We start from the raw sequence: 25,142 nt of genomic DNA, 5'->3' as shown, positions 1-25,142 counted from the left end.
ATTGTTGAACATGGTGAGAAAGAGTGTAAAAGCATGAAGAGTGATGTCATGCCATTTTTATTATTTATTCTATCATTATCATGGTGAGAAAAGAGTGTAAAAGCACGAAGGGTGATGCCGTGCCAAAAGAGAGTAAAAGCACGAAGGGTAATGCCGTGCCAATTATTATTATTTATTTATCAGTTTATGGGAGGAATGAGAGTAAAAGCACGAAGGGTGATGTCCTGCCATTTTCATATTATCATTTGCTCATTTCATTGTTGATTCCCCTTAATTGGCTGCTAAGTGATACTTCTCCTGCTGAAATTATTATATCATTCCCTTTCGCATGTTCCCTCCCAATTTATAAATTGTTATTTATTGTATCATTGTTACTTCGTATTTGTTTATACTTGTACATATTATTTACGTACGTGTTTTGTCATAGCCTCGTCACTACTTCGTCGAGGTTAGGATCGACACTTACGGAGTATATGGGGACGGTTGTACTCATACTACACTCTGCACTTCTTGTGCAGATTTTGGAGTTGGTCCCAGCGACGTACCATAGACGTGCTCGGATTCAGCTACTCAGAGGAGACTTGAGGTATAACTGCACAGCATTCGCAGTTCTGAAGTCCCCTTCGATCTTATCTTAGTTGTGTATTAACTTTCAAACAGCTTGAATTTTATTCAGACCTTTATTTGTATTATTCTAGTAGCTCGTGAACTTGTGACACCAGTTCTAGGATGGTATTTAGACATCGCTATTATTATAGATTATTTACTCTATTTCAAAATTTAATTCCGCAATTGTTTCTTTGTTAATTAGTTTAAAATTATTTTAAATGGCTAGTATTATTCTAACGTTGGCTTGTCTAGCAAGTGGAAATGTTGGGCGCCATCACGGTCCTGAAGGTGGGAATTTGGGGTCGTGACAAGTTAGTATCAATTGCATATTAGACCGCGTTCTCACCATCTATGAGAGAATAAGAGAAAGATATTTAGTACTACATCAATTGCACGATGGAAGATGAAGAAAGGTAGTTTCCTAATATCCTATAGCCTCTCGAAGATAAGTACAGACGTCTCCGTACTGATCCGCAAGATTCTATTAGGCCTGCTCATAACTTGTGAGACCTACGTGAACCTAGTGCTCTAATACCATGTTGTCACGGCCCAATTTTACCTAAAGGTCATGATGGCGCCCAACGTTACAGCTAGGCCAGCCAACTAGTGAATTAAACATACCTTAATCATTTTAATAATTTTCCAAGTAATTTTACTCTTTTTACTAGCAATATTGAAGAAAATAGAAAAGATTCTGATTAGTTTTAAACCAAGAAAAATAATCCAAACCCCCAATTCTACCAGTGTGTGTGCCAAGACCTGGTGTCACAAGTATATGAGCATCTAGTAGATTATACAAAATCTAAATATCGTCTAAAATAAATTAGACAGAATACAAATACAAGAAGAGGCACTAGTTGCTGCAGAACGGCTCAGAAAGGCAGCTCACCACTAAGCCTCTGGATAACGTGGATGCGCGCCGATAGGTCCTCTGATAGCACTTGTCTCAAGTCATGCACAAAAAAGTGCAGCAAGCATAGCATGAGTATGTAAACAACGTGTATCCAGTAAGTATCAAGTCTAATCTCGAAGAAGTAGTGACGAGAGGTCGACTTTGACACTCACTAAGGGTCGATAATATTACAATAGAAATATTTCAATAAACATGATTTATATGAACAAAAATAAATTTCTGAACAAGCAAAAATAATTATTTCCTTAAATTTCATAATTTTAATTTATCGATTAACTTTGCATGCTGCAATAAAATATCAAGGTATCGTGTAATTATTATTATTATTATTAGGCACGATTTCCGTTGAGGTCATAAGGTCTGATCCAGAGTGTTGTGTACACTGTCGAGGGACGTGCAGCACGATCCATAGATGCATCTATAATGCCGAGGTGTTCTGCCCGCTCCACAAGAAAGGAAGACATTTTCTTATGTACCTCCAGAATGAGAATATATATATATATATATATATATATATATATATATATATATATATATATATATATATATATATATGTATTAATATTTACACGCCAGGATGTATAGTTTATAGTAACAATTAAATATTTGAAGCAAAATTCAAGTATGTGTAATTTCGGTCTCTTACTATTTCATCTAACAATTTACAACATAATTTTAATATTTCAATTATCATAAGTGATTCATAATTTGAGTCCATAACTACCTGGACTTAGCAATATTAGTAGCTACGCACGGACTCTCGCCACCTCATGCGTACGTAGCCCCCACAATTAGCAAAAATTATTAATTTAAATCACCTTTGAGGTAAATTCTCTCTTACAAGGTTAGACAAGAGACTTACCTTGTCTCAAAGTCCACTTTCCGATCAAAATGTCGCGTAAAACCTCAATTCGATGCTGAAAAATCTGAAACTATCCAAAAGTTATATAAAATAATTAATACATGTTCAATAATCCGAAATTAGACTATTAAATAAATTACCCTATCCAAAATGGTAAAATTCTTAACATTCGTCTAGCGCCCACGTGCCCAGATTCCGAAATTTTTGGAGAAGATCGTTACCCAAAATCTCAAGAACTCAAATATACAATTTTCATCAACTTCCATAACCATTTTCATGGTTAAAATCACATTTTTATAAAAATCTAGGTTTCTTCTCTAATCCTTATTTCCAAGATTTACAGGTTATAATCTACCCATAATCTATGTATTTAACTCAAAGTGTGTAGAATTAACTTACCTTCAAGTTGCTAGTTGAAATCCTCTCTCAAAAAGCTCCAAAATCGCCCATAAAATGGAGGAAATATGGGCAAATATGGTTGAGCCTCGTACCTTTTTAAGGTTCTGCCCAGACAGTATTTTCGCACCAGCGGAGGTGTGACCGCACCTGCGGTTCTGCTTCTGCGGTGATGCCCTTCGCATATGCGCCCTTTCCGCTTTTGCGGTCACTATCTTCGCACCTGCGGGCTCGTGGGTGCACTTCCTGGATCGCTTTTGCGGTTCGTGCCAGCCTCCACTTTTCTGGTATCTGCGGCTTGGGGCTCACTTCTGCGAGCTCGCACCTGCGTCTGCCCAAGCATAGGTGCGGTTGCAGCAGAAGCTGGAAGCTTCAGCTGCGCTTTCGAAATTGATCCGAGCCTCGTCCGGTTAACCCCCGAAGCCCACGGGGCCCCGCCCGAACATACCAACAAGTTTGAAATCATAATACGGACTCACTCAAACCCTCGGAATGTGTAAAACAACATCAAAACTAAGAATCATACCTCGAACCAAATTGATTCAACTTAGAAATTTCAAATTCTTCAAACTTACTCCATACGCGCTGAAACATACTTAAACTACTCGGAATGACACCAAATTTTGTGTGCAAGTCTTAAATCACCATACAGAACTATTCTCATGCTCTTAATTCCAAACGTACCTCGATTACTTCAAAACCTACTCCAAACCAAATTTAAATAATCTTAAAACTTTCACATAGCTAGTTTTTCACTATTAATCACCAAAATGCTCCCGGGTTGTCCAAAACCCGATTCGAACATACGCCCAAGTCCAAAATCATCATACAAACCTATTGGAAGCGTCAAATCCCGATTTCGGAGTCGTTTTCTAAAAATGTTGACCGAGGTCAAACTTGACCTTTTAAAGTCAATTTAAAGAACTAAGTGTTCCGTTTTCAACCCGAACACTTCCAAATCCCGAACCAACCATCCCCGCAAGTCATAAATTAGTAAAAGCACATTCGGGGAGTCTTATTTAGGGAAACATGATTCTAAAAGTCAAAATGACCAGTTGGGACATTACATTCTCCACCTCTTAAACAAACGTTCCTCCTCGAACGGGTTTAGAATTATACCTGGAGTGCTGAATAAGTGGGGATATTTGCTCTGCATGTCCTCCTCGGGGTCGCATGCATTGACTTGGGAGAAGTTATCACGGCTATTTCTAGAGAAGTTCCTCCTTATCACATTGAGAGAGGATTACCACAGGCAATTTGAGTGTCTACAGCATGGCAGTATGACTGTTACTCAGTACGAGAATCGTTTTGTGGATCTAGCCTGTCATGCTCTCCTTTTACTACCTACTGAGGGAGAGAGAGTGAGGAGGTTTATTGAGGGTCTCACTCACCCTATCAGGCTACAGATGGACAAGGAGACCGGAAGTAAGATTTTCTTTCAGGCGGCTGCTAATGTTGCGAGGAGGATCGAGATGGTTCTTGCACAGGAGAGAGGGCATAGGTCTGATAAGATGTCTCATCAGTTCGGTGGTTTCAGTGGTGCCTCTTCTGGAGGCAGGGGTAATTTTGGTAGAGGCCATCCTCCCAGGCCATTTCATTCAGCGCTCCAGGCATCCCATAGTGCTTCAGGTGGTCCTGAGGCCCTCATGTGTCTCATTCCGACCAACTAGCTTACAGTGCGCCACCAACTCCTATTAGTGCACCTCCGATCCGGAGTCATCAAAGTGGTTATCCAGGTCGACATGGCTAGTTCCAAGGTCAGTAGTCACAACAGCCGAAGACCTGTTATACTTGTGGTGATCCGAGACACATTGCTAGATTTTGACCCTCGGGCATCGGGCATCGGGCAGTTCACAGCAGCAGGGTTCCCTTGCTATGATTCCAGGACCAGCTGTTCCTCCACCTGCCTAGCCAGCTAGGGGTAGGGCTAGAGGTGGAGGTCAAGCCGTTAGAGGTGAAGGCCAGCCAGTTAGATGCCGTCCTCGGGATGCAGTTTAGAGTGGTGGGGCCCAGCCCCGATTTTATGATTTTCCAACTAGGCCTGAGATTGAGTCATCGGATGTAGTGATCACAGGTATTATTCCAGTTTGCCATAAAGATGCTTCAGTTCTATTTGATATATGATCTACTTATTCTTATGTGTCCTCCTATTTTGCTTCATATTTAGTTGTGCCTCGTGATTCTCTGAGTGCTTCTATGTGTGTGTCCACACCAGTGAGAGATTCTGTTATGGTAGATCATGTCTATCATTCGTGTGTGATTACTATTGGGAGTCTTGAGACTAGCCTGGATCTTCTACTTCTTGATATGGTAGATTTTGATGTCATCTTGGGTATGGATTAGTTGTCACCTTATCATGCTATATTGGATCGTCACACCAAAACGGTGATCTTAGCCATGTCGGGGTTGCCTCACTTAGAGTGGGAAGGGACTCCTGGCCATTCTACCAGCAGGGTTATCTCTTATGTGAAAGCTCGGTGTATGGTTGAGAAGGGGTGTCTAGCTTATTTGGCTTATATTCGCGATCCCATCATAGAAGTTCCTTCTATGGATTCAGTTCCAGTTGTCCGTGAATTTCCAGATGTATTTCCTGTAGATCTGCCGGGAATGCCACCTGACAGAGTTATTGACTTCTGTATTGATTTAGCTCCGGGCACTCAGCCCATTTCTATCTCGCCATACCGTATGGCCCCGCCGGAGCTGAAAGAATTGAAGGAGCAGTTACAAGACTTGCTTGATCAGGGATTCATTAGACCTAGTGTCTCGTCCTAGGGTGCACCAGTACTATTTGTAAAGAAGAAAGATGACTCTATGCGGATGTGTATAGATTATCGGCAGTTGTACAAGGCCACTATCAAAAACAAATATTCGTTGTCAAGAATTGATGACTTATTTGATCATCTTCAGGGTGCCAAGGTATTTTCGAAGATCGATTTGAGGTCTGGTTATCATCAGTTGAATATTAGGGCATCCGATGTCCCTAAGACTGCATTTCGGACTCGGTATGGGCATTACAAATTTCTAATAATGTCCTTTGGGCTGACAAATGCCCCAGCAGTATTTATGGATTTGATGAACAAGTATTCAAACCCTATCTGTATTCTTTTGTGGTTGTGCAACATCTTCAGATTGTGCTTCAGACTTTGAAAAATAATCAATTATATGCAAAAAATTTAAAATGTGAATTTTGTTTAGACTCAGTTGCCTTTTTGGGGCATGTTGTACCAGCAGAAGGCATAAAAGTGGATCCTAAGAAGATTGAGGTTGTTCAGAATTGGCATAGACCTACTTCAACTACAGAGATCCAGAGTTTTCTGGGTTTGGCAGGCTATTATCGTCGGTTTGTGGAGGGATTTTCATCTATAGCATCTCCATTGACAAAATTGACCCAGAAGGGTGCCCTATTCAGATGGTCAGATGAGTGTGAGTTGAGCTTTCATAAACTCAAGACCTCTTTGACTACGGCACCAGTGTTGGTATTACCCACAGGTTCTGGATCTTATACAGTGTATTGTGATGCATCTCGCATTGGACTTGGTGCAGTATTGATGTAAGATGGCGGGGTGATTGCATATGCGTCACGGCAGTTTAAAGTTCACAAGAAGAATTATCATGTTCATGACTTAGAATTGGCATCCATTGTTCATGCGCTGAAGATTTGGAGGCATTACTTTTACGGAGTCTCGTGTGAGGTATTTACTGATCATCATAGCTTACAATATCTGTTCAAACAAAAGGATCTCAATTTGAGGCAGAGAAGATGGTTGGAGTTATTGAAGGACTATGATATCACTATTTTGTATCACCCCAGAAAGGCCAATGTGGTGGCCGATGCTTTGAGTAGAAAGGTTGTGAGTATGGGCAGTCTTGCGTATATTCCGGTTGGTGAGAGGCCATTAGCTGTAGATGTTCAGACTTTGGCTAATCAGTTCGTAAGGTTAGATGTTTTTGAGCCATTCGGGTTCTAGCTTGCACAGTCGCTCGATCTTCTTTATATGAGCGCATCAAAGAGCGGCAGTATGATGATCCTCATTTACTTGTCCTTAAGGGCATGGTGCGGCACGGTGATGCAAAACAAGTTGTTGTAGGGGAATATGGAGTTCTACGGATGCAGGGTAGTATTTGTGTGCCTAATGTGGATGGGCTTTGTGAATTAATTCTTGAAGGGTCACACAGTTCCAGGTATTCTATTTATCCAGGTGCCGCCAAAATGTATCAAGATTTACGGCAACTTTATTGGTGGAGAAGAATAAAAAAGGATATTGTTGCATATGTAGCTCGGTGTCTAAATTGTCAACAAGTCAAGTACGAGCATTAGAGACCTGGTGGTTTGCTTCAGAAGTTAGAAATTCCTTAGTGGAAGGGGGAGCGTATCACTATGGATTTTGTTGATGGACTCCCACTGACTCAGAGAAAATTTGACACAGTTTGGGCCATTATGGACAGGTTGACCAAGTCAGCACATTTCATTCTAGTGGCAGTTACCTATTCTTCAGAGCGGTTAGCTAAACTTTACATTCGTGAGATTGTCCGCCTTCACGGTGTGCCCGTGTCTATTATTTCAGATCTAGGTACGCAGTTTACCTCACCCTTCTAGAGGGTTGTACAGCATGAGCTAGGCACGCGGGTTGAGTTGAGTACAACATTTCATCCACAGACAGATGGGCAGTCAAAGCGCACTATTCAGATATTGGAAGATATGCTTCGCGCTTGTGTTATAGACTTTAGAGGTTCTTAGGATCAGTTCTTGCCACTTGCGGAGTTTGACTATAATAACAGCTACCAGTCGAGCATTCAGATGGCTCCATATAAAGCACTATACGGGAGACGATGCCATTCGTCAGTTGGATGGTTTGAACCAAGAGAGGCTCGGTTGTTGGGTACCGATTTGGTACAAGATGCCTTGGATAAGGTCAAAGTTATTTAGGATCGACTTCGCACAACTCAGCCTAGGCAAAAGAGTTATGCCGACCGTAAAGTTCATGATATTGCATTCATGGTTGGAATAGTATTGCTCCGGGTTTCACCTATGAAAGAGGTAATGAGGTTCGAAAAGAAGGGCAAGTTGAGCCTTAGGTATATAGGACCCTTCGAAATTCTTGAAAGGGTGAGCGAAGTAGCCTACAGGCTTGCATTACCACCTAGTTTATCACCAACTCATCCGGTGTTCTATGTGTCTATGCTCCGGAAATACCATGGTGATCCATCTCATGTATTAGATTTCAGCTCAGTCCAATTGGACAAGATTTGACTTATGAGGAGGAGCCGGTAGTTATTTTAGCCTGGTAGGTCCGACGGTTGAGGTCTAAGAGTTATCCTTTAATTCGGGTGCAATGGAGAGGTCAATCAATTGAGACACCTACCTGGGAGTCCGAGTCGGACATGCAGAGTAAATATCCATACCTTTTCACCAGCTCAGGTACTTTTCTAATTCAGTTCGAGGACGAACGTTTGTTTTAGAGGTGGAGAATGTGATGACCCAAAAGGTCATCTTTAAATTTAATAATTATTACTTTGATCTAAAACCTCAAATAGCATTATTCATCACACCTCAACTTACGTGCGCAGTTCATAAGTTTTAACAGCGAGTTTTTTATGTGAAACATTGATTAAAATATGAAATAGAGTTTTAAAACTCAATTGGTTTGACTTTGGTCAATATTTTGAGCAAACAGACCTGGAACAGTATTTTGACAGTTCCGTTAGGTCCGTATCGTAATTTGGGACTTGGGCATATGCCCAGAATCGAATTCGTAGGTCCCTAGCTCGAGTTATCGCATGCTGTCGAAATTTTGAAGTTTAAAGGCTTAATGAATTTAAAGAATTGATCAAAATTTGACTTTGTTGATACCAGGTCTATATTTTGGTTCCAGAACTCGGTATAGGTCTGTTACTATATTTATGACTTGTCTGTCAAATTTGGGGAGAAACGGAGTTGGTTTGACGTGATTCGGACGTCCGGTTGTTAAAATAGAAATTCTAAAGTTTTATTGAAAAATTCATTTGATTTGGAGTCTGATTCGTAGTTCTAGGCATTATTTTGGTGTTTTGGTCACGCGACCAAGTTCGTATGATATTTTTGGACTTGTGTGCATATTTGGTTTGGAGCCCCGAGGGCTCGATGAATTTCGGATATGCTACGGGTGGTTTGGAACTTAGAAAATTTGGTTTTTACTTAGCTTCAGCTGTCATCTGGTTTTCTCCTATGTGATCACGTGACTGTATCCGCAATTGCGAAGGTTTAATGGCCACAGATGAAATTTGTACTATGCGATTGCATAGTATTGTCCGCGATCGCACAGTTGGGGAAGCTAAGGCATCTCGAACGCGTGGGAAAAGTCGTGTTCGCGTAGAAGGAATGAAGGCAGAAGCTGGGCACACCATTTGTGCTACGCGATCACACAAGGCAGTACGTGATCGCGTAAGGCTGAGAAAATGTTCTCCGCGATCGCATGACCATTTATGCGATCGCGTAGAGTTAAAAATCTGGGCAGCCAAAAATATGCTTCGCGATCGCAAAGGAATTTTCGCGATCGCATAAGGTAAAATTTGGCCAAACAGAGCTTAAGTTCTGGAAATGGGATTTCGTCCCATTTTCTACCATTTTCGATTTTGAGCTCGGGTAAGACGATTTTTGCGCTATTTTTATGGGAAAACATTGGGGTAAGTGTTCCTTATACTACATTGATTATATTTCATGATTCTATACTCATTTACATCATGAATCCATGAATTTATGGGAGAAAAATCAGATTTTTATAAAATCATCCAAAAATATAAAATTTAGATTTGAAGGTCAATCCGATGTCGGAATTTGAAAAATTTTGTATGGTTGAACTCGTATCGGAACGGGTGTTCGATTTTCATGATTTTTTCGTAATTCGAGATGTGGATCTCACTGTTGATTTTTAAAATGAGTTTCGGATTTTAATCCGGAAAATTTGTAAATTTATATGGAATTAATTCCTACGATTTGTATTGAGTAAAGTGAATTATTTATTACTAGACTTGAGGATTTCGGACACGAATTAGCGAGGCAAAGGTTTATTGGAATCTTGAATTTGGTTGCAAAGCGAGGTAAGTATCGTGGTTAACCTTGACTTGAGGGAGTAGGATTTAATTATCTATTTGCTACGTAATCTAATATACGGGTACAACGTATATGTAAGGTGACTAGTATTTATGCATTGTGGTTGAGTCAAAGCATGCTGGAGGATGTTATTTAATTTTGAATAATTGCCTATATTATTAAGATATTCCTATTTAAATTTATTATAGATTATTTGATCATTAATCATGAAAGTTTTATTAATTTAATTATTGTTGAACATGGTGAGACAGAGTGTAAAAGCACGAAGAGTGATGTCGTGCCATTTTTATTATTTATTCTATCATTATCATGGTGAGAAAGAGTGTAAAAGTACGAAGGGTGATGCCGTATCATTTTCAGAGAGTGTAAAAGCACGAAGGGTGATGCCGTATCATTTTCAGAGAGTGTAAAAGCACGAAGGGTGATGCCGTATCATTTTCAGAGAGTGTAAAAGCACGAAGGGTGATGCCGTACCAAAAGAGAGTAAAAGCACGGAAGGTGATGTCGTGCCAATTATTATTATTTATTTATCAGTTTATGGGTTGAATGAGAATAAAAGAACGAAGGGTGGTGCCGTGCCATTTTCATATTATCATTTGCTCATTTCATTATTGATGAATTAATTAGATGCTAAGTGATACTTCTCATGCTGAAATTATTATATCATTCCCCTTCGCATGTTCCCTCCCAATTTATAAATTGTTATTTATTGTATCATTGTTACTTCGTATTTGTTTATACTTGTATAGGTTGTTTACGTACGTGTCTTGTCATAGACCCATCACTATTTCGTCGAGGTTAGGCTCAACACTTACGGAGTACATGAGATCGGTTGTACTTATACTACACTCTGCACTTCTTGTGCAGATTTTGGAGTTGGTCCCAGCGGCGTACCATAGACGTGCTCGGATTCAGCTACTAAGAGTAGACTTGAGGTATAACTGCACAACGTTCACAGTTCTGAAGTCCCCTTCTATCTTATCTTAGCCGTGTATTAACTTTCAAACAGCTTGAATTTTATTCAAACCTTTATTTGTATTATTCTAGTAGCTCGTTCACTTGTGACACCAGTTCTGGGATGGTATTTAGACAACGCTATTATTATGGATTATTTACTCTATTTCGGACTTTAATTTTGCAATTATTTCTTTGTTATTAATTAGTTTAAAATTGTTTTAAAATGACTAGTATTATTCTAACGTTGGCTTGCCTAGCAAGTGAAAATGTTAGGCGTCATCACGGTCCCGAAGGTGAAAATTTCGGGTCGTGACAAAAAGTGTTGTCCATTGAAATATGGAGGTCGTACCTGAGAGGTTCCTTCTTTAAATAATGCATCAACGACTGTGTTTGATCCCATGATCTTTTCCTCATTAGCTCTTAAGCAAAATTTGTGAGCCTAGCTCTGATACAAATTGAAAGTACAAGAGGGAGGGTGAATTGTGGTCGATTAAAAATTAGTTGACTAGATATAGCTTTAGTCGACTAGATTCTGCAGAGTGAATGATATGAAGGGAAATAAACGAAGCAAACTGAAATATAGCAAGATACAAGAGTTTTAATACTGGTTCGGTATCGGTGTGATACTTACGTCCAGTTTTTCTTGGGTCACAAAGGTTCTCTTATATCTTTGTTAAAAGGATTACAATGGTGATGGTTTTAGTTCGTTTAGTATCAAACGATAGTTAGAGACAGTAGCTTTTGACACAACTCTCTTTGTGTTCTATCCCTTCCTATCTTTTATGACTCTTGTAGACTCGGAAATACAGTGTTTGTACTAAGAACTAGAAAGGTTTAGAAGACAGATTGTGTAGTAATGACCTTCTGCCTCTTCCTTTATAGCTTTGTGATTTTTCTGCTTCCATGACTTCTGGGATTGAGCGAGCAATTTCAGGAATTCTTTCCTTTGTGAGGCATGTACTTCTAAGAGAAAGACCCAAGGGTTGTCTCATGAATATAGCTTGAGATGGTGGCTAGATTTATTTCTCGTTCCTTATGGATTGCTTCCTTGATTGGAGATACTCCTGGCTGATCTTGGTTGAATGCTTTAATCAAGGCGGATTGATGTTGTCTTTCTTGGCTTGAGCTTCTACTGAATCTTGAAGGTTGTTTGTTGTCCAAGATTTGCTCCAATCTTGATCAGTGTTGATTGATTTCTTCTTTTTAGGCCGACTGATTTATTTACCATGTAAGGCAATGGTTCAAGATACATAGCTGTTGAGTGGATCTTCATTCCTTTTAGCGAATGTTGTTGCTCACCGAAATCTGCATATACTAATATAACATTAGTCAATATTTTTTTAGGATTATTAATCATTATTAAAATTCTAAACCTAACATAATCTACTCTATAGTGAGAGAGAGAGGAATATGAGAGTATTTCAAAGTAACCAAGAGCCTGTGAATCTAATGACCAAACATATAATTCAAGAGGTGTATTTTAGAGGTAGTCAGAAACCCAAAGTAGCAAGTTGGTTAGCAAGTTTTGATTTTTACCCTACTTAAATAGTAAGTAGTTTGTCTTGGTAGTTTAGTTCATGCTGTAGTTGATTTTGATCATGAGCCTGACTTGAAGTGTTGGGACTAATGTCCAACTCTCGGTCACCAAATGCTTTGTAATTCAACACCCATTTTGGTAATAAAATCTTTTATTTACCAAAAAAAAAAAAAAAAAAAAATCAACGACTTGTTGAATGATTTAGGTGCCTGTACTAATATTTGCTCAGACATTTTGTGCAAAAAGAATATTCGAGTGGGGGATATGGCAATGACACAAACCCAATGGCCAAGTAGTAAATCTAACCACTTATGGGTGTATAAATATATACCAATAAAATAATTCCATTATCCAACCTTTAAATTTGGTTCTACTTTAACCCCACTTTGCTCTTTTCTCTGCAAAAAAATACCAGACGCCATTACAACAATCTTCTTAGACCGCCATCATCAATCAAACCCAGAAAAAGAAAATTGGAAAAAGCACAAAAAACTACACAAAAACACATCTCAAAGCTTCATAGAATTGAAAAACAATTGAACTTTTGAGTGAAAAAAAACAAGAAGAAGTTTCAGTTTTTCTGTTATGTAAATGCATCAGCAAAATCTTGAAGTTCAGATAGGTCAAGAACAAGACTGTGACCTTCAAATCCCAATCCCAAAACAATCAATCCCATCAGAAAATTTTTCCAAAATTAATCTCCAAATCAAGATCCCATCACCAGATTCTTCAACCAATCAGATTCACATTATAAATGAACCCTTTTGCCAGAATCAATCACCAAACAAAACCCTTTTGTCAACACCTCATAAAAGGCCAATAATGTCTCAAAATTCCAATCTTAATCACTCTCCAACACATCAAAGCCATTTTAAAGTTCCAATCTTGAAGTCAAACAATTCTTCAAAAAATCAGTCTTTTTTATGTCCTTGTTCTGTTCCTGTGTTGGTAGCCACAAAAAGAATCACTCTGAAGCTGATTCATCACTCTTGTCATGTTTCTTGGATTAGAGTTCATTTGAAGCTTTTTATTTTGCTTTCTTTACCTTCACTTTACTTGTTGACTTCAACTCATTCTTGGGGTTCTTTTCTTTACTTTCTTTTTATTATTACTGCTATAATAATTGCTTTTTTTGTTATTTCACTTTGTGTAGCTCTCCCTTGTGTTCCTTCTATCCGTACATTTCTTGCTAGAACTTTGTCTTTTAATCTTCATTCATCACCTACTGCTTCAAAGTCTAGACCTTCAGTTGTTTGGTCAATAGGGTCAAAGCCTAAACCAGAAAGGAAGCCGATTTCAGGTTGTTGGGTGCAGGTTTATAGCAATGGTGATGTGTATGAGGGTGAATTTCATAAAGGGAAATGCTCAGGAAGTGGGGTTTATTACTATCGTTTGAGTGGGAGGTATGAGGGTGATTGGATAGATGGAAAGTATGATGGATACGGAGTTGAAACGTGGACGAAAGGGAGCCGGTATAGGGGGCAATATAGGCAAGGATTGAGACATGGAGTTGGGATGTATAGGTCTTATACAGGGGATTTGTATGCTGGGGAGTGGTGTAATGGTCAGTGTCATGGTTCTGGAGTTCATACTTGTGAAGATGGAAGCAGTTATACCGGAGAGTTTAAGTGGGGTATCAAACATGGATTGGGTCGTTACCATTTCAGGTATAACCACTTGAGCGTTTGCAACTGTTTCTTTTCGAATATTTAGTTATTAACTTGATGTTTTTTCAAGTTCCATGTCGAGCTTTTGTGTTTCTGTGGATTTTCAATGGCTTAAGGCTTACCATTTTCGCTTGTTTATGTACCATGATTGGCTCAATTAGTACAATTTTTTGTTGGGATAGTTCCATATTTTTCGACATGTTTGCTTTCACAATTGGAAACGAGAATCGCCCTTCAATTATGTGCTTGTTTTAACTTCAGCATACTTGCTTATCAGTGTTATATGCCAGTGATGCTAAGAACGATGGAATTATCCCCAGAATCCTTAAAGGAACCAAGTTCCCGCATACATTATGGATTATGATGCATTCAATTATTGACATTAAATGTGAGAACAAGCAAAGTATAAAGCTTAAGATTTCTAGTTACGCTAAATGTTTGAGAGAACTCATTTCACCGATATTTTCCTTTATGTCCACTGAAAGACATTTTCTGTGAACCATATTCTTAGAAACGTGTTTCAACATTATTGTTAATTTTACTTTTCATCTTTCATGGATGAAATCGACTGTGGAAGTTTGAACGTATTCCCAAGGATTATCTCTCTGCGTTTTGAAATGGTGAATGCATCTTTCCTTGTTTCAAAGTAAGTAAACGAAGTATAAGACTTTATCTAGATGTCCTTGAATGTTGTCACTGTTACTGAAATCGTTCAACTCTGAGATTAGAGTAAGTTCTCCATTGGATTAGCTATACTTTAGAGGTGATTGGTGCTACCTATTTTGGATTATAGATATGATCTGCATATAGATCATATTTTAAGCTGAAAGGACCAGTCCAATCCCAACCTCTCTTACTTCATATCCAGTATTTTGTTCTGTTTTCTATTGAGCTGTGAGTTTACTTCTTTTTCTTTTTTGTAGTAAGCTGTCCTTAACTTCTTTGCTTCATCATCTCTGGCTTCTTTGCCTCATGGTTGACTCTCAGCTTGTACCATATTCATTTGCATATATTGAATCATGTCTCGATAGCTGAGCATAATGAATATGACAGAGATATAAGGATATCAAATTGTTGTTTTGTGCTCTTTTAGACTTTAGACCCAAAAATTCGCAAGGCAATGTCCAAAATCCGATGCAATATGATTTTTTTTAGTTTTGACATGCATTGCGCTCTACCCTCATATCCATTATGTCAAACATGGAGTAAAACAGTTATTGTTATCTTGATCATACTGCTTTTATATCAGCTATATGAGAGACTGCTGATGGTTTAACTTACATATGATACAGTTATGAGAAAGTTTGTTGTTTTCTTTTTTATCGTTAAAAGTTTGTTGTTTTCTTATGCTGAACCCCCATGAATGCAATTATTTCTATTTCCCTAAATGCATGTTCTGCTGCAGCGTGGTTTCTTTTTTCTTTCCGCAGTACCACGTCATGTATCAATGAGTGATAAACAAAAAACAATAAGCTATCAATTATTCGTGTACTCTGTCTGTCATATACTTGTATTTCTTTTCCCTATCTCTGTTCTCTTTCTTGGGGTTATATTTGTGCATGTGTATTTTTACTCACCAGTTTGTTGGTTTGCATGACTATGCAGAAACGGGGATGCATATGCTGGAGAGTATTTTGCGGATAAGATGCATGGTTTTGGAGTATACCATTTTGGAAATGGACATCGCTATGAAGGAGCGTGGCATGAGGGTAAGAGGCAAGGATTTGGCATTTATACTTTCAGAACTGGGGAAACTCAGTCTGGTCACTGGCAGAATGGGATTCTTAATGTTTCAACTAGTCTTGGTGCCCTCCCTGGATCTCCTTCTGCAGTCGACCATTCTAAAGTGCTTCATGCGGTCCAGGTAATAATTTTGTTTCCTGACATCCTGATTTGGTTGTGCACTCAGTATTAACATTTGGATGTGCTCTACCTCAATGTGCTCATAAATTTTGTTCCTTGTTCTTAGGAAGCAAGACAAGCTTCTGAGAAAGCTATTAATGTGACAAAGGTGGATGAAAGAGTAAAACGAGCTGTTACAGCTGCCAACAAGTCCGCCACTGCAGCAAGAGTAGCAGCTGTGAAAGCTGTCCAAAACCAAATACATCACAACAGAGACAGTTGTCATTCGCCACTAGCAGTTGTGTAAACCCCTCTGTTTGGTAGAAGCTATGGTTTTCCACTCACCCATCGGTCTTGTTTTTACATACAGAGACTGAAACTTCCGGGGACCTGCTTGGAACCACAACAGGCAACTAGCTGATTGAGGAGCAAGTTTATCGTCCCCTTCGTTAGGCCTTTAAGAATATGCATATATAGTGGCCCCTCGTATAGGAGCTAAGAGAGCAAAAACCTGCAGATGTAAGTAGGTGTTTTATCTTTTCTTATTTTGTTGCTCTCCAGTAAGTGTAGATAGTTTCCTGCTTTTTGTGTTTGCCATAATAGAATGGCCAAGTTACTGCATGTTTACTTACTAAGCATATATCCCAAAGGGATCACCTATGTAATGTTGTATAAAGTAATATCTAAACATATGCTGTATTGACGAATGACTTTATAAATGTCTCATCAAAAGCATATCCAGAATTTTTAAGTCAATAAGCGCGAAGTATCATTGCACCTACTCTTTCAGATAATCGCTTAAGAATATGAGGGATATAAGATACAGTTTTGTGAGTCAATGTTTATATGAATGTGATGATATGAATTGTCTATACGGGCCGGAGACTGAGTTTGTCATGTTAAGGGTTCTTATATCTGAAATGGAGAAGCCAAGGTAGTGTTCAGTAGCTGGGGGATATTATTTCTATGCAACACTTAGGAACAGTTTCTGATTTTTCAGTTCCTTTAATTTTAACTTGCGTACCAAACAAAACACTTAGGTGCACTACGAAAGATTTTATTTTATGCCTCACACCACTGACACTAGTTGTGTGAGGCTTCTTTTTTGTCAAACAATTTTGTGGATCCAGAATTTTGCAGACCCAAAAGTGTATAATATGGATCCATAAATTGTAAGATGAAAAGAGGTCTCACACAACTAAATGTCAGTTGTGTGAGGCACACCATAAAACTTTATCGTGCACTTCTCATTTTTGTACATCACACTTTACTGTCATATGGTTTGACCATTCTTGACACCTATAGATAGCATATGCTAAATGCTTTTTCAAGCACACCAAGAAAGGCTTATTCTCTTTAGGGGGGGGCGGGGGTTTCAATAGGCATGATAAGGCAACTGGCCATTTCCTGAGTCCTTATATTTAAATATTGGTGGGGGAAGGGAAAAATAGCTTCAGCCACTTGAGCGGACCCCGCAGGAAATACGAAGATTCAAGAGGCAAGAAACCAAAACAGCCCAATTACAGCACTGTGACATGAAAATTTGTTAAGTTAGATTTCCTTTTACCCCTATCCGTGGAGATTATAGGAAATAAGAAAAGCCCAACTGAATAGAAGCTACTCGTTTTGTATTCTATTATTGTTAGATTTCTATTACTACATGTTGTTTCTTTAACAACCTATCTACCTTCAAGGTAAAGATAGGATCTGCGTACATACTACTCTTCCCAGACCTGTTAGGATCGAAAACTCGAGTAGTGCGGAATTTAGCCAAACAACGGTATAATGACAATAACAAAGACAATGCAAGTTGATAATAATGGCAATTAAAAAAGATAAAGAAAATACAAATTTAACGTGGTTCGGTCAAGGTGACCTACGTCCACAAGCGAAGAGGAGCAATTTCACGATACCAACAAGAGTACAAAAGAGAGTACAAAATTAGAGTAAACACTCTAATTAATCACAAATACCCCAAGAGAATAATCTCATAAGATCACTCCAAAAAAAGAGTTCACACAAGTGCTTCCCAACACTAACTCTCATACAAAACACTCTTACTAAAGGAGGAAAGGAATAAACAAGAAATGAAGACTCAAGTCTTGTTGGTGTGTCTAAAATGAACTAATGACCTTCCCTTTAATAGGCAAAAAAAGTCTTGGCCTCTTAGGTGTAAAAGAAGAGATACAACTTGTGCAAATGATATCCACCAGACAATGCAATATTTTTGGGTCCCGGAGAATATTGCCAACAAAGTCTACACTTTGCAAAGATACTTATGCTTATGTGAGATGGACTCCATTAGCCAAAATATTGGCTATAATTACAAATCTCCACCTTGGCCTAATTTTGGCTGATATAGTAAGTTTGCTCCACCTTCTCCGCAAAAGCCTCAATGGGCATATGTCAAAATTTAATGCCATCAAAATCAGACAAGTTGTCTAATACCGAAACTGTAGTATGGCATATAACAGTGGAGCCCAATAAAGTATACAACGAACCAGATCTGTGTGCTTTCATGATCACAAGAGCTCCTTGAAAAATTTTTAGAACTCCACCTTCACCAGTGAATTTGCACCCAAGGGATTCTAAAGTGCCCAAAGAGATGAGATTTTTCTTCTAACTCAGGAACATATCTAACATCGGCGAGAGTTCTCACCACACCATCGTGCATTCTGATCTGAATTGTACTTTTTGTCAATAACGTTACAAGTAACATTGTTACCCAATTAGACAACTCCACCTGCAACTGAATCATATGTAGAAAACAAGTCCCTACTAGGACACATATGATATGAACAACCGGAATCTAAAATTCACTCATTGTCTAATCTGAAACTAGTTTCAGTTGCTAAAAATATAGTTCCCTCCATCTCATCAGTTGCTACACTAGCTTCGGCGGTGTCAGTATTTTTGTGCTCATTTTTTCTTTCTTTATGCTTTTCTTTATTTTTCAGTTTATAGCATTCAGAGATAATGTGATATTTCTTATGACAATAGCGACACTCTAAATTATTGTATCTAGAATTGGAATCGGATTGGCCCCTAACAAACAAGCCAACTTCCGCTTGAATTCCACTAGCTTCCCCAGTAATATCACTATCTATTTGTTCTTTTGATTTTAAGATAGATTTAATATCCTTATAAAAGATATTATCCTTTGCATAAAGCATAGTATCTCTTATATGCTTAAAAGATGGGGGTAGAGAACAAAGTAGTAACACGGCTTGATCCTCATCTTTAATTTCAGCATCTATATTACTCAAGTCCATAAGAATGGAATCAAAGGTGTCAAGATGAGAGAAAATAGAGGTACCTTCACCCATACGAATTGTATAAAGCTTCTGCTTCAGGTAAAGTCTATTTTCCATCGTCCTCTTCATATATAAGGTTTTCAATTTTTCCCATATACCTTTGGCTGTGATTTCTACAGAAACTTCACGTAAAACCGCATTTGAGAGATTTAAAATGATACCTGCTTTTGCCTTTTTGTCTATGACGGCAAACTCCTCATCCGTCATTTTATCCGGCTTATTCTCCTTTCCCTTTAACGCCAAATCTAAGCCATCCTGAATTAGGATAACTTCCATCTTTAATTGCCACATTCCGAAGTTTGCACTTCGATCAAATTTCTAAACAAGTCTTTGTTAAAGTCATATTGGCTACTGAAACAAACTCGGTTATATCTGGCTCAGATACCAATTTGTTAGGATCGGAAACCCGGGTAGTGCGAAATTTAGCCAAACAACGGTATAATGACAATAACAAAGACAATGCAAGTTGATAATAATGGCAATTAAAGAAGATAAAGAAGACACAAATTTAACGTGGTTCGGTCAAGGTGACACGTCCACAAGCGGAGAGGAGCAATTTCACGATACCAACAAGAGTACAAAAGAGAGTACAAAATTAGAGTAAACACTCTAATTAATCCCAAATACCCTAAGAGAATAATCTCACAAGATCACTCCAAAGAAAAGGTTCACACAAGTGCTTCCCAACACTAACTCTCAAACAAAACACTCTTACTAAAGGAGGAAAGGAAGAAACAAGAAATGAAGGCTCAAGTCTTGTTGGTGTGTCTAAAATGAACTAATGACCTTCCCTTTTATAGGCAAAAAAGTCTTGGCCTCTTAGGTGTAAAAGAAGAGATACAACTTGTGCAAATGATATTCACCACACAATGCAATATTTTTGGGTCTCAGATAATATTGCCAACAAAGTCTACACTTTGCAAAAAATTTTATGCTTATGTGAGATGGACTCCATTAGCCAAAATATTGTCTATAATTACAAGACCCTACTTGTGAAATTATAATGGGTTTGTTGTTGAATAGATGCGACTCAAACCACTAAAACCTGAACCCTACATGATAGGTCAACTGGTGACATCTAGACCACTAAACTGTCAACTTGGCGAAATTTGTGGGTATGGAATCTAGAAATGTGTATTCTCTTACTGATTATTCATTTCAAAACACGAGGGTACTACATCAAATCTCAACCAGCATCTACGCCTTTCACTTTAATCAAATTTCAAAATGATTAAAGTTGAACCAACAACCTAAGTATCATAATGGAAATTTCGAGTCCAAACTAAATCGAAGCCTTTAAGAAATAATAATGCCAACATAATGCGACAGTGAATATAATTGTCTTTTGAGTAAACTGAAATTCTCAAGTATACTAGTGGCTAATCGAGCTGGTTCAACATCATAAAGTACTCAAAATTGAAAATCAAATCTGATCTCAGAACACAAGTAGACACATCATAAGGTGGCTGCACCAAAAGCAGATGAATGCTCTAACTCTCAGTCTGCTCCCTCAGTCTTCGGATTGTACTCCTAACTGTAACCGCACTTGCAGTGCTATTAAAAATGAAAATCGGGATTAATTATTCAGACACAAAAAAAAGGAAAAAACAAGAAGTTGAGAGAGTAATTACTCACTTCAATGTGTAAGCACCACCAGCTTTCACTTTGCCGCAATCTTTGCAGCCCCAAATTCCCACTGCTTTCCTTTTTACTGCATACTGCTCAGCAAGTATATGATGAGAATCATGAACTTAACAACTATTTAAAGTAGATCAGGAATCCAAACGTGCAGCTAAGAAAACTATCATATTGTATGGAGCTTCCAGTTTATTAAGTGTAACAAACCATACCTTTCCACAGAACTCGCAGAAGTACTTGCTATGCTGGCTAACCTCCATCTTCTTAATCTGCTTACGCAGACTGGCACCATAACGGGTACCTATGCATAGAAGGAAAGAGAATCAGGAATATAAATTTGTCAGACAATAAGAAAACAGTAATTTTTCAATAGTATATGCAACTGCAACGGATAAAAAGGGAAATTTAAATCATCCAATACAAAAATCAGAGATATAATTGCCTTGGATGAAAACCATGATATATACTAATAAAAGAAACAGTAAAATGATATCCAAGGAGAGAATACTGCTATAGCAGAAGCAACTTTAGTAAAAGAACTGACTCCAGCTCATGAGCATAGTGTTGTGGACAAAATTTTAATTTTAAGAGGGTGTCAGGTCAACAAAAACCACCAAAACCTCAATTAACATCCAGCCTGACCCACATAACCATTCATTTCAGACATACAGACATCTACTAAGGCATAACGTCGAATGTGATTGATTCTAGTAACAAGTAGCACCAGCTTAGGGATATTAGCATCCATTGACTAAAACTACTATCTATCTTAGTGTTGATAACATAGCCTGATCCGAAACATCTCAGGGAGAATTCAATCAGGCACTGCATGGATCTTCTGGATTATGTCGGAGTATCAAACTTCACCCTTTTGAGCAGAGGTAGGAGATATAATCTAGTAAGTTAGGGCTTGATGTCCATATACAAATACAACACCCAATATTCCTCTATATATACTATTGCAAAATATAAAAACTGCAGAATCACCCAGATCTTTCCACTCAATTATCTCCTATTATATCGTTTTTTAATTAACCTTGAAAAGGCTCTTTTACAATATTCCACTTTTATTTTTTCTTTGATCTATACTTGTTACTTACATTGAAAAATAAAAAAATTACTTAAAAACAAGAACCCACAGTGTGCAGTAGAACTTCTAATAAGATAATGGAAGTATTGGACTGATGAAATCCAGGCTGACTCGCCAATGTAGCAAGAATCAAATATAAGGAAATATAGATTGAAGCAAAATCCTACTCAAGCAAGTGAAATTGGGAAAATCAAACCACATCATCAAATGTAGTTCTTAAAGTTACAAATAAGAGCCTTATGGTAATACAAAATCAAATAATATCCTTATTAATGCAAAATGTAAAATGTGTTAAAAAGGAGCTATAATACTTACCATACTTTCCAACTATTCCAGCCTTCTTGGTCCTCTTAGTCTGCGGCAAAAATAGCATATTACACATTAAAACTCAACACAACTTCTGCTAAAGTTCAGGTGCACATAGTGGTATCTACACCAATCTCATCTCATTAGCAACAGGTTTCCCTAGTTAAAGTAGACTAAACAAGTCTACCTTTTCACACTAAAAAAAGTACACTAAACAAATCCACCTCGACCCAAATATCAAAGGCGGATCCAGAATTTTAAGTTTATGGGTTCCTACATCGACTTTAAATTAATATATTATAATAACCGGACTGTGGGATAATACTGGGTATGTTGTTGTTGTTGTTGTAATAACCGGACTAAAGAACTGGGTTCCAAACTAAATATTCTTAGACATTGAATGATTTTCTTAATACAAATACAGGATCTAGCCAAGAGCTACTAGGTTTCCGGGAACCCATACTTGTACCATTAGATCCGCCCCTGACAAATATGGCAATTGAAACCTACCCAACCAGAAGATTAACTTCTCATAATCGATACTATTGTAAAACATATTGCTAAAATATGCAAGACGAAAATTCTACACTCTAAAATGAATCTTATCTCTTGTTCAAACTAGCGTTTTCAATTGCTATTATCACAATACATTTTTCCAGAGTGTTCAATGAAACAAGCCATTGAGCCATATAACAGCATTTGGTTTTTAAGGTTAAAATAATATTAGCACTTCCACAAAAATCATTGACAATAGCAATTTCACAAAAAGATGCAATCTTTAGCATTATCCAATAACATTAATAAACCTAATGAAGTGCTCATCTAATATTATCGACTCTTTTATCATCAATAAAAAAAAACGAAAAAAAAAACGGAAATAGCTTGAATGAGCTAAAATAATTACAGCTCTTTTGACACTTTAAATATATGATTATCTATACAAACGATTATGTATTTCAATTTAAACTTATATTTAACAAGTGAAGTATAACGCAGAGGAGGAAAAAAAGGGTACCATTTTGACTGTTGATGGAAGTTTTGCAGCGGCTGCTGATGAAGGGTGCTAGGGCAAGAACGATTGGCGCTTTTCTAGTCCTTGCGATTTTGTAGGGTCAAAAAAGTTGCCTTGGACAAGATTCGGTCCATTGTCTGTGATGTTCGGATTGACCCGAATACTATACCGGGTTGGGTCTATGGTCACTTTTTACTCTCAAAACTTGTATGGAAAACCCTAATTTTGACAATAGAAAACATTTTTGTAAATTGCATCACTTTTTGAAATTTTACATTTCCATGAAAGGGAATAAATGGAGTTAAGTCTTAGGCGAACCAGGTTTTTTATACCATAATAGAGTATTTACTATAGTTAAGTAATTAGTATCTATGTAAAAATGCATGTTAGATATTTATCAAGTACAAACACAGTAGGGATAAGGTTTGCGTACATACTATCCTCTCACACCATACTTGTCTGATTTCACTGAGTTTGTTGTTATAGTACAGTATATGGATAGGTTTTTCCATAACCTAACATGTCTATAAAAGTATTATAGCACATGACATACGACGGGAATCGGGGCAACTTTTTGAAACTTACCTATTAAGTGTTTTGGATTATTATTTGTATATATTTTTACTAGCGACTTAAATTGTTAAATACAAACTATGATTAGAGTCGGAGTAAATTTTTGAAACTTACCTATCAAGAATTTTGGATTATTACTTGTACATATTTTTACTAGCGACTTTAAATTGTTAAATCCAAAATCTTTTTAGAAAATAAAAAGGTTTTATATCACATCGTTTATCCTATAAATAATATATAATGCGATAATCTCTATGGTTATATGATTGTATAATTGTGTTCCACTTAGGTATTTCCTAATGGAAGAGACGGCAATTATGAATATATATACTTTTGTATTGATATTAGATCAATTGTTTATCCAATAAATAATATATGTTGAACTCACTTTTATTATATCATACGTATACGTGGCTTTATTTGCCTACCAATAAGTCTACCTGAAAGTCTCTCTCCCAAAAACTAATTTCAACAACCAGAAATCAATCTACCCAGTCACACAACACCTCTCAACCTCAATTGGCACGTACATGCCCGATCATCTACTCCAAACTTCAAGAATCACACTTCATAGCCCTCATGCACACCCACTTTCGAGTTTGAGGGCTTATGGCTTTCGATCACCATCCTATAAGCCCTATTATTATAAAATCATACTTAAACCTATTACAAAGCTTTCATGGAACCTTAGGGGCGAAGTCTTACCCGAATAGTTGATGACCTAGTGAATAACTCCCTTGAATTTTCAAGATTGAGCAAGAATTTAAAGAGTAGGAATGTTGGAGCTCACCCATCTCTCTCTAGATTGCTCTCCTCTCTCTAAAATAGCAGCTGAAGCTTTCTAAAATAACTCACGATGCTTTTTTGTTAAAATAGGGTCAGGTAAAAATTTTTCCAAATTTCAACCTCTAAGTCGGGTATGCGATCGCGGACAGGATCGTAGAATAGGTGTACGGTCCGTGAAAAGGATCGCGAATTAGTCCACCAAATATGGGTTGGGCTTGATCCTATCTGTGATGGATCTGTGGTTAACGAATCGATTCTACGGTCGCACATTGGACCACAGAATCTCCTTCCAAAATTTCTCATGATAATATGCGATCTGCGGCATGAATCTTCGGTCACATATTGGACTGTAAAATGGCCCTCAAAATTAAGCTTATTCTGGTTCAATCCGCGATGGTTCTGTGGTCAACGGAACATATCGACGGTCTCATAATGAACCACATAATTGCCATCTTCTGCAAATTCTTCAACCTTTTTCATGATATACTGCACAGTCCAAAAATCTGTACCGTGTATCTGCAATCTTGCAAAACACATTGGCCTACCTTGG

General features: G+C 37.8%; 2 protein-coding genes across 2 annotated transcripts; one reads left to right on the top strand and one right to left on the bottom strand.

The window, feature by feature from the left end:
• The first annotated feature begins 12,713 nt into the window (after positions 1–12,713).
• On the top strand, positions 12,714–16,580 carry LOC104096313 (uncharacterized). Its single transcript, XM_009602672.4, has 3 exons — positions 12,714–14,031; positions 15,637–15,895; positions 16,001–16,580. The coding sequence occupies exons 1-3, from the start codon at positions 12,956–12,958 to the stop codon at positions 16,178–16,180; spliced, it is 1,515 nt and encodes a 504-aa protein (XP_009600967.1). The 5' UTR covers positions 12,714–12,955; the 3' UTR covers positions 16,181–16,580.
• A 3,876-nt stretch (positions 16,581–20,456) lies between these two features.
• Positions 20,457–23,375, bottom strand: LOC104096314 (large ribosomal subunit protein eL43). The gene is made up of 5 exons (XM_009602673.4): positions 23,237–23,375; positions 22,231–22,270; positions 21,038–21,126; positions 20,823–20,905; positions 20,457–20,741 (listed from the first exon to the last, which is right to left on the bottom strand). Exons 1-5 carry the CDS (start codon positions 23,237–23,239, stop codon positions 20,678–20,680), a joined length of 279 nt encoding a protein of 92 aa, XP_009600968.1. The 5' UTR covers positions 23,240–23,375; the 3' UTR covers positions 20,457–20,677.
• Between the last annotated feature and the right edge of the window lie 1,767 nt (positions 23,376–25,142).

This window comes from Nicotiana tomentosiformis, chromosome 8, assembly GCF_000390325.3.
Source record: "Nicotiana tomentosiformis chromosome 8, ASM39032v3, whole genome shotgun sequence".
NCBI lineage: Eukaryota > Viridiplantae > Streptophyta > Magnoliopsida > Solanales > Solanaceae > Nicotiana > Nicotiana tomentosiformis.
This window is presented reverse-complemented; position numbering and strand designations above follow the sequence as displayed.